General features: G+C 49.2%; 1 protein-coding gene, 1 long non-coding RNA gene and 1 other non-coding gene across 12 annotated transcripts in view; 1 reads left to right on the plus strand and 2 right to left on the minus strand.

Annotated features, from left to right (window-relative positions):
• FSD2 (fibronectin type III and SPRY domain containing 2) overlaps nt 1-4,579 on the plus strand; it is a 44,084-nt gene extending 39,505 nt beyond the window's left edge. For all 4 annotated transcript variants that reach the window (XM_059371482.1, XM_059371480.1, XM_059371483.1 and 1 more), the window contains one exon: nt 1,949-4,579. In XM_059371482.1, coding sequence (XP_059227465.1) covers nt 1,949-2,201 — 253 coding nt within the window. In that variant the 3' untranslated portion in view covers nt 2,202-4,579. The remainder of the gene's footprint in view (nt 1-1,948) is intronic.
• LOC131999005 (uncharacterized) lies at nt 4,137-10,171 on the minus strand. 7 transcript variants are annotated; one of them, XR_009398975.1, is made up of 5 exons: nt 9,394-10,171; nt 8,953-9,153; nt 6,927-6,971; nt 6,648-6,786; nt 4,137-4,460 (listed from the first exon to the last, which is right to left on the minus strand). It is a non-coding gene; the product is annotated as an uncharacterized LOC131999005 (long non-coding RNA). The 7 variants fall into 7 exon arrangements; XR_009398980.1 differs by lacking the exon at nt 6,927-6,971 and having other exon boundaries at nt 4,137-5,751; XR_009398977.1 differs by lacking the exon at nt 6,927-6,971 and having other exon boundaries at nt 8,887-9,153.
• On the minus strand, nt 5,487-5,613 carry LOC132000539 (small Cajal body-specific RNA 15). Its single transcript, XR_009399389.1, has one exon. It is a non-coding gene; the product is annotated as a small Cajal body-specific RNA 15 (non-coding RNA).
• Nucleotides 10,172-10,206: the final 35 nt, after the last annotated feature.

Genomic DNA, 10,206 nt, shown 5'->3' on the forward strand with positions numbered 1-10,206 from the left:
TAAAGTAACATCTGGAAAACCAGTGTTAACATTCACTTTGCAAGAACAGATCCGGAGGTCTTAGTAGTAATAATGAAGGCCTACAGTGTGTTTCAGAGGATGTTTTAGGGTATTTCAGGTGCCCTTTCTAGTCCTTTTCCCTAAAGTCCAGATGAGAAGAGAAGGAGCAGCTTTGGGTGCTTTTCTTTCAGATAAAAATAGCTAAAATTTGCAGAGAGCTTGTTCTGCGCCAAGCACTGTTCCACACTCTTAGATATTTTATCCTATTTCCTTCTCAAATCTATTATCCCATTTTAAAAACAAGAAAGCTAGGCCTTCCAGCGGTTCGATAATCCATCCAACATGGGTTTTCAGAGCTTGGAATCAAATCCCGGCCATCCGGCTCCAAAGACAGCATTCTTCACCACTAAGCGACTCGTTTTCCCTGTTCGAGTCATGTTATTAAATGCATACACGTTTGATTTGAAGCCTCAATTCTCTTTCAGTGGGAAGACGCTTAATAGTTAGGGCTCATTCTGGTTTGCTTCTCCTGCAAAGCACTCTGTCCTGTAGGCATGGACTAGTTCTAGAAAGCTGGGGAAATCCCAGGAGGCCCCCCGGCCAGTGGACATTGTCAGACTTAGAAAGCCAATGTTGCAACCTCCCTTTGCCTCAAAAACTGTAAAACTTCCCACCATTTTCCCAGCACCTCTTTGTGGGGCCTCTGACCCTCACTGGCTTGCTGAATCCTATTAACGTCTGAGCCGGTGTTCTCTGCCTATGAGCCTCCATCACGGTCAAACACTGTCTGTCATGCCCGCGCATTTGTGGGAAGACCAGCTTCCCCTGTAAGATGGCTGGACTAGAGCTGACCCCACTAAACCTCAGGCCCAGTTCGAGGAATACGAGACGTACGAGGCACCGAGCCACAGGGTTTCTTTGGATTCTGCCTCAAGTAAGACTAAAATCAAAGGGTCCTCTCCTAGAAAGGTAAGAACGAAGGGCAGAGAAAGACACTGTGTATAGTGGGGGGGGGGGGTGGCGGCAGGACAGAACACAGAAGAGGATGGAACACGAGACAGCATGGAAAGGCAGGTCAGAAGCCAACCCCGAGCTAGAGCAGTTGCACGCGGTCCCACCTCGGAAGGACATGTGAGTGAAGAGATGGAGTTACGAGTGGAGGATGAGGATTGGGTGTCCTAGCTGACTCCTATTTCTTGCTTTAGTCTTGCCTCTGCTGTGCTGGAAGGAAGGTAGAGGGAGGGAAAGCTTCTGGTGGCTGCTCAACTAAGAAAAGGAGTCGAGGGGAAGATGAGGCGAGATGGCCTGGCTTGCTCTCACGCTCGAGACTATTCTGAGTGTCCCTCGGGGCTGTGGACCTGGCCCTGAGCTCTGCAGGCGTCTGTGGGTAGCGGGGGGATGAAGTCCCCGCCTCTGGTCTCGGTGCCAGCCATTTTCAAAGCACACAGGCCACAGAGCATGGCTGCTGTCGCAGCTAATGGTGACCGGCCCCCAGGCGGCCGTGCTAAGGCTGAAGGTTTGAGAACTGTGCCTGAGTACTTGTGCACACTCTCCCAAAAGGCCCATTTTATTACATGAAACATCAGGAGGTTGCCTGTTTCAAATGTCTTCATTATGAAGGCTTTATACATCCATCCGATCCTTAAAATCCACAAATTTTTTAAATACCTATTTCTACACAAATTTTGATGCAATAGGAGTATATGCTACTATATGTAAGGTTTTTAGGTTAAGAGATTGTTCAAAAACAAATGGAGTTTAAAAATATGTCTCAGGGCGAATTTTAGAAAAGAGATAAATAATTTTGGAAATGGCCTGTTTGGGTAGTCAGTTAATAAAAAATAAAACAATCACAGGAGTATGTGAATAAAATTAATATGAAATGCTGTGTAAATAAGCCCTACACAGAATTTCTGAAGCTCTGTTATATCAACACTTAAATTTTCAGGCACGAGTACGAGTTCCTGCACAACAAGACGACTCCAGATATAAGAATAACAGTGTCCCCAAGGAAGATCGGCATTCTGTTGGACTATGAAAACTCAAAATTGTCCTTTTTCAATGTGGACATTTCTCAGCACCTTTACACGTTCAGCTGTCAGCTCCATGGATTCGTGCATCCCTGTTTTTCTCTGGAAAAGCCTGGCCGTCTGAGGATACGTAATGGCATTGCAATGCCCACGCACGTTGCTTTCTATTAGACCGTTCTGGCCTGACTTCCTGTCATTGTGCGGTCCCTCCCCTCCCAGCCACTCAGCCCTCAGCCCGTGGGCCCAGGCACTGACGCACCACGCACCCGGCCCCTTCGGCTCCCGCTCTCCTCTGGCAGACGGGTGTGCTGACGCTCGTCTCGGCGGACCTGGGCTCTAGGCCCTCTGCTGCCCGTGTGATGTTCGGTGCGTCCCCATCAGGCCCAGCTGTCACCTGAGTGCTCTGCCAGCGTGAACCCAGAGGTCCTTCACGTGGTCAGGCCGGGCGGTCTATTTTTTTATAGGCAAAGTATCTGAATCTCCAAGGCCTCCAGAGCTCGGGCTGAGGGCGAGAGAATGGGAGGGAGGGATGCGACACCGGCGCTGTGTCACCAGCGGCCGGGAACAGACCTGCAAAGACGAGGGGCCGTCCACAAAGAGCAGGGAAGCCATGCGCCTTCCCCTCTCCTGTTTTCCCAGCACTGCCGGCGCTGTGCTGAGGGTCTCCCGCCGCACACTGTGACGCTGTTCCTGTCCTTCACCGAACCCACCTGCTCAGGCTTTGCAGTGCCCTCTGCCACGCCCGATTCCGTGAAGGCAGGTCGGGGTCTGTCTTGTTCATCGTCCAGTTCCCAAGGGCTACCCCGTCATGAACAGGTTCCCACCGCCTCTGGGATGAGTCCGTGTCCTCTCCGTCCAGCCACTGCCCGTGGGCATGCTCTCCCTGCTCTTCGGCTGAGGGACGGTGGGGCCCCCTCAAAACCAGCACAGGACACGCGGCCGGGAGACACCATGGAGGGGAGGCGGTAGGAAGGCACAGAAGGGCCCCTGCAGCTTGATGGCAAGATGGGGACACGGACTACTCCGCACTACCACATAGATGCACTTTCACTGCATCAACAACGGGCCGGGGAATGAACGAGGAACACACAGACGTGAGTGGCAGCTGATCCTAGAAACCATCCCATAAAGAGACCATCCCATAAAGAGAACCAGGTTCGAAATCAGAAGATTTACAGTGGATCGCTAGTCTGTAGCTGCTTTGCCTTCAACCTTAGAAAAGTCCCACTATCTTGAAGCGCTCCTGTTTCCCTTTAAACAGAGAAAAAATAGTACTTGTTTCATAGGACAGGAAGATTCCCAGTGACCGTGAGAGGGCACGACAGTATAGGGCGCACAGCGAATGCATGGCAGCTTGTGAAGACAGCAGCCCACCGAGACCCAAGATGAGCTCTGGTGGGTGGTCTCCCACCGGCAGCTCTGGGACTTCTGGCCTCGCTGCTCTCGTGCCATCCTGCGACCACGGGACCCGGCCCCACTGGCTGCATCCCCAGTTCTCCAGCCCCGGAGTCTGGCCGTCTCTCAGAGCTCTGCACTCAGCACCTCCCAGCTCGCAGAGCGAGTGACTCCGTCTGTGAGGCAATTCGCAGAGACCGTTCTGTGTCCTGCCCTGTGGAGGCCTCTCAAAGCAGACATCACCTCATCACTTCGGGTTTTCTGTGAACTGAAAACGCCTTGGCTCTAGAATCTTCTGTTTTCTAGCACACTCGAAGTCCGACAGTGAACACCCCTCCTGTCTCCAACTCGGCCTGTGATGTGAGCAGCAGCTCAGATTCCTGACTTCACAGCCCACCTAGACGATATCGCAGCTCCTTAGTCTCACACGCGCATGCACACGCACACACATGCACACACACGCACACACACCTGCCAGCCACGCTGCATCACTGGCCTGAAATCAGGAAGGTACGGCCCGTGTGAGCACAGACGGTTCAGGTTACGGACACACGCTGTTCCAACCCTGTTCTCAGCTCCAGAGGCAGAAACTGCAGTAGGAAGTAGGACATCACAGATAAGGCAAGTGTGAACTCCGGATTCTAGCCGGCTTTATGAAATGTTTCACGTGTAATACGGACATGTATAAATGATAAAAACTCGACACCTATATAAGGTCTGAGTGAAATTTTTATTTGATCAAGGAAAAAAACAACTAAAATTGGCACTGAGCATTGACATTTAAAATTCACTTAATTTACACAAGGCATATGAACAACTTAAAGCATCATAATTACTCAGCGTAAAAAACTTTGGTTTAAACATGTTTCTTCTGCAAGAAGAAAAAATTAAGTCTAGAAAAGAACCAAACAAAACTTTTTTTTCTGTAAAATATTCCAGTTCCTAAAATATCACGAATAATCTGCTGAAACTAAATTTTAACAAGGGGCAGGATTTACCTCAAGGCCATGTTCACCTGCAACCCCGCTGATAAATCTGTTAAAAAACAAAACAAAAAGGATTTTTAGAACGTCAGACAGTCGAGGCCACAATCCCTGACTGCAGTTAAAACAAAACATGTCAGTCTGTTCTTTCCCTACGTTCACCTGTCTCACTGTATAACCCTTGAGCAAATTATTAACAGAAGCTTTGGCTTCCCTCAACAAAGGGGAGTGAGAATATGTAAAAAAAAAAAACACAGAGGGCACCTGGGTGGCTCAGTTGGTTGAGCAACTGCCTTCGGCTCAGGTCATGATCCTGGAGTCTCAGGATCGAGTCCCACATCGGGCTCCCTGCTCAGCGGGGAGTCTGCTTCTCCCTCTGACCCTCTCCCCTCTCAAGATCTCTCTCTCTCTCTCTCTCAAAAAAAAAAAAAAAAAAAAAAAAAACCACAGAATCTTAGTGTCACTAACATGGGTTTAGTAATTCAGGATAGTCTGATTTGAAGGCACCTGAGATAGGACTAGAAAGTTGGTGAGAGACTTGGGATATAAAATGACACTGGTTGCTGATAAAATTAAATTGCCTTTTATTTGGAAACGTGTATATTTAATAACTGACTTCCTACGGGTTCAGACAATGATATGCAATCACTTAGACACATTCAATAAAATATTTCAGAAGCACGTGCTGGGTGATCGGCATCAAGCAGAGCGGTTCCATGGACATCGAGGCCTTTTCTGCATCACTTCCCACCCTCCAGTATTTGTCAGAAGCAGAAGCTCCCGCAGCTCACATGCTGGCAGCTGCCCGCAGCGCGAGTCCCTCGGACACAGCCTTCCGTAATGCAGACTCTGCTGGTCTCCATACAAAGAGGCTCAGCTCCCAGAAAACTTGCTGGACTCCCTGAAGGCTGCACCACGGGAGAGGTCCTCCTTCCACTTTCCTGAGCAACTTCAATTTCCAGCCCCGCTCCGATCAGTTCGCACTGTGAGAGATTTCGTGGATCCACCTTCTCCCACACTTTCTAATCTAATAATTTACTGTTCCTATTTTACAGTAAGACGACTCGAAGTGCGTAGTTGCTGTTGGTAGATAAGTAGGTCTTGAATTTATTTTGCAAACAAGACCTGTTCTATCTACCTTTTCCTTTAGGAGGCTAACAGCAGAGTCGGCTTGACTTCAAGGACTCTGTTTTCTTAGTCTCCAGAAGACCAAGTCCAGCTTTTAAAGCACGGTCCTCTAGCGTGTCAAGAACGACAGGAATGGTCATCGATCACTTTTAGGTAACTGATGACTTTTCAAGTTTTCAGAGATTTTTCTTCACTGCAATCCACAGTTAAGGAATCTAAATTCAAGATGAGAACTGGTGGTTTGGGAAGAAGACTCCATCCAGGGAGCAAGTCTCCTAGAAGGCACGTGACGATGAACTGGGCACGATGCCCAGAGGCAGGAATGACGTCAGAGTAGCTCCAGCACAGGTGCTGCTGCCCTGCTTGCTTTCTGCTACTCCCAACCCCAGGAAACAATCGAGCCCCATTCACCGATTCATTGCTTTTTCTTCATCTTCCCAGACTTTAACACTATCGGGTTCTCTGCTCTGTCTACTCAAATCCTAGCGGACTCAAACTGTCGTTGATCTGAATTGTGACAATTGAGCTACACAGTGCACAGCTCAGACAACAGGCAGCCATGCATGCAGAGCCCATAAAAAGGCTTTTGTATTATGAACTTGGATTCTCCTTTTGCGGTCTCCCTCATGCTCATTCCTAGGCCTAGATGTGGGCTTAAGAGATGCCCTTAAATTCCAAAAGACGGGTCTGAGTCAGGAATATAATCTACTTGCTAGGAAAGCACTCAGTCAACAAAACCTAGGTCTCCCAGTTACGCATTTTAAGAAAGGAACTTTGGTTTTTTAGAGATGGATTTCCTGAGTACATACACTGCTTCATGGTCAACCTGTCATCTCGTTCTGCCACTCAGAAAGCTTCCTACCCTCTGATTTCTTTTATACCCCAAACACCCACGTGATGAAGGAGGAAACAGGGAGAGAGAAAGAAAATAAGAGAAGTACTACCCGAAAGCAAGGCCAAACCTCTGAAGAAAGGCAGAAGATACTTGATAAGCAATGGACCGACCCGTTCTTGTCCCATCTAATCCCTACGTAGCTCAAAGTTCACTTCCTGGAAGCATTTCCTCCTAATTCCTCCCTCTCCCAGGCTGAGTTCAGTGCCACACACTCACCTCTTTTTGAGTGGCATATTGCAACCGGCAACCTGTGTCGGCTCCACTCGGCTGCACGCAAACCAGAGGCAGGAACTGTAGCTCCTCCCCTCCAAACCATCAGAACACGGCCGCGATGAGGTCTGCAGAGCTCATTTACCTGGAAAGAGGTTAAGAGACATCAAACTGTCTCCCAAATTAAATCTCTTCATCAGAAAGCAAAGCACTCTTAAATTATGTGTGCTGGGTGAGGAGAGGGAGATAAAAAATATTCTCCGCCTTTCTGCAGTCCCCACATACCTAAGGGTCCACCACAGAATCCCACTAGTAACAGCGACTTCTGACCTGGAAGGAGGAGGGGGAGGAGGGGGTTGACAAGATCTGACGCGTGAGGAAGAGGTTTAGAATGCTTTCTTCCCATCACCACAAGACATCACTAACGCTCACATTTAATATTTATTGCAGTTTTGACTATTCTTAGGGAGCCCATGTTTTAAATGCTCTGAAACATCAATTCGGTTTTTATGTCTGGAGGCTGATGAGTAGAAGTGAAGGCCCTGACAGAGCCTGATCGATTGCACGGCACACCGCACCACGGCTCTCTGCTGGTCCGAGAATCTAAGACTTTCACAGAGAAAGGACATGCTGTAAGGTTAACGACAACCCCAGGGATGTATAAAGACCGCAGGTGATAACTTCTCAAAGGTCAAGTGTCTTTTAAAAATCATTTTATGGGAGAGATTTCCTCCCCTCTCCCCCCAAAAATTGTAGCCAAACTTATTTATCAGACACAGGGTGAAAATCCAAATATATGGAGGCACCTCTTATTCTTGAAATCTCCTTTCCTAAAAAGTTGATGGTATTTTCAGACCCTAGGTTTCATTATTTTAAATTGGAATACTCTGGGGACACGTGGGTGGCCCAGTCGGTTGAGGGTCTGCCTTAGGCTCAGGTCATGATTTCTGGGTTGTGAGATCAAGCCCCATGTCAGGCTCCCTGCTCAGTGGGGAATCTGCTGCTCCCTCTCCCTCTGTGCTCTCTCGCTTTCCAGAAATAAATAAGTAAATATCTTTAAATCAGAAAACTATATTCCTAGGCCTTGAAAGAATGTCAAGCCAATCTCCCCAAAATAACTGCATATAACTCTACCAAGGATTTCTGTAAAATCAAAGGCATTTTTAAACACCAATTACCTACTCAGGTAATCATTATGAACTCAGCAGTGAGTACATTTCTGTGCAGTTACTAATCCACCGAAAAGTCTCAAATTCTGGAAGTGAGAGAAGGGAGATGCGTACAGACTGTAACGTGCTGCGGTCACTGGAGGAGAAGGTAAGAGCTGAACAGCCGGGGGAGTGAGTGGAATAGAAACCACCTAGAGCCTGTCCATGTCTAAACCCATCGAAGGGGTGGTCTTCTCTCCTCAGCCCTCTCTAGTAGTCTGAAGCGCTGTCTGCAGCACTATGCAAACCACCAGGAGGAAAGGAAAACAAAATGGAAGATGTGTTCCTTGTGCCTGGAATTATGCGGGCCCTGGAAATAAAAGACTGCTCCTTACTGCATTTTTAAGGTAGTATTTCTGCCCATGTCACCATCACTTGCAACAGCAACCATGTCTACATCATCTCAAGTTTCTTGGGAACATATACGCAGAGCACTTGTTCTCAGGGCCTGGCTCTCGTGGAGGCCCAAGACCCTTTCAGAGGCTCAGTCAACTCGAAACTACTTTCATCATTAACACTGAGACAGTATTTGCTCTTTTCACTCTGATTCCATGAACATACAGAGTTTGACCAGACGCTACACTATGTGAGGACATTCATCACGGACAACAGTATATGCTTGGGTGTTCTGGTGATAAAAACGTTTCTCAGTTTTAACTTCTAATACTAAAAATAATATGTGTGTGTGTGTGTGTGTGTGTGCACGCACACGCATGTGTATGTTTATGTGTGTATATGTATGTCCCACATAAAATCTCTTTGGAATCCTCAGTAATTTTAAAGGAGGGTCCTGAGGCCAAAAAGTTTAGAAGTTCTTAATACAGAGCGTCCATGGCTTCCCCACGATGAAGGTCTAGTTGAGTGAGTTCCTCGGTAGTAAGAGTACACCCATGCTTTCCAGTACTTGCTAATGTACAAGCTGATCTGTAGAACTCTGAGGCGTACACACTTTCTTCATTTCCATTTCAAAATACGAGAGAGATGACGGGACAATGCCCAATACGGTTAAAGAGCGCGAGTACCAAATGCAGAGTTACCTAAGACAGCGGAGGCCTGACTGCAGGGCACCCACAGCGTCTCACCTGGACTTGGGGTGAACTTACAGGCTCACAGTGGCTGGTCCGATTCAGACGGCTTCCGAGGTAAGCATTTCCACGGGCTGTGACAGCACGTTCTCACAGCGAGAGCTGGGACTGTAAGTAGTTAGCTGGAAGTCTGGGGGGTGGGGGCAAGCATCCGTGAAACTCGGGCCTCTAGGAAACGACAGAAGGGACCCGACAGACTCCTCTCCAGCTACACAGCATCTGTGATGTAAACAAATGGCTGCGCCTGGGTGGCTGAGTCGGCTGAGCCTCCCACTCTTGATTTCAGCTCAGGTCATGATCTCAGGGTCAGGCGATCGAGCCCCTCATGGGGCTCTGCAGGGAGTCCGCTTGAGATTTTTCTCTCTCCCCCTCAAAACCCTCAAAGATAAATAAATCTAGACACACACACACCCCCCAAAAAGGTAAACAAATGACACAGTTCTAACTCCTGAAACATACCGACTTTGCCTTTCTTGGATTCATTCTGCACGGAAAGGTCAATCCCCGTCTTCGCTCCCTTAAACAGACGGCTTAGCCATCCAAAAAAACAGTTCAGACGCGGAGGACAAAATGATGGCCTGCAGATGAAGAAATCTCGCTCCTGGTCGTGGCTCGGTCACTAACGAGCTCGGGGACTCTCCGCCCGCCTCCTCTCACTATGCTTCGATTTAAACTGAACCAAGGGCGACGACCCAGACGGCTGTTCCTCCTCCGACACCGGACGACGTTCCCGGCGGATTTAGGAAGCTTCAGAATGACCCGCCGGGCGTTTGCGTCTTCAGATTCCTGCAACAGGTGCCGCTGCCTCACGCGGGAGTCCCCGATTCGAACCGCCCGCTTCCGCACAGGCCCTCGCGTCACACCCCTTAAGCGACACGGGCCACCACGGATGTGGAACTCAGCCACTGCATGATCTTTCCTTCAGCCTTACTCCGGGCGTGTGTCTCCCTCCCACACACATCCCCACCGCAGCTCCGCGAACCACCCTGCTGGGGTTTTTTAGACGAGGTCGAGAAAGCTGGGCGCGAGCTCGGAACGAGACCCAGCTCCGCGGAGACGCCGACCCCGCGGCAGATACGCCGACCGCTCACCTCTGCGCCGGTTCCCCGCCATGCCCCCTGAAACCCGACACACCAGCCAGCCTGCCTACTAAGACACTGTTACCGCGCGCCCCGCTGGTGGCCAGAGAGCAGCCTCACCGCACGCCACGGACGAACCCGCCCCTGCCGCGTAGATCGCGGGAACGCCTCCTCTCTCCTTCCGGTGGAAAGC

This window comes from Mustela nigripes, chromosome 13 (genome assembly GCF_022355385.1).
Source record: "Mustela nigripes isolate SB6536 chromosome 13, MUSNIG.SB6536, whole genome shotgun sequence".
NCBI lineage: Eukaryota > Metazoa > Chordata > Mammalia > Carnivora > Mustelidae > Mustela > Mustela nigripes.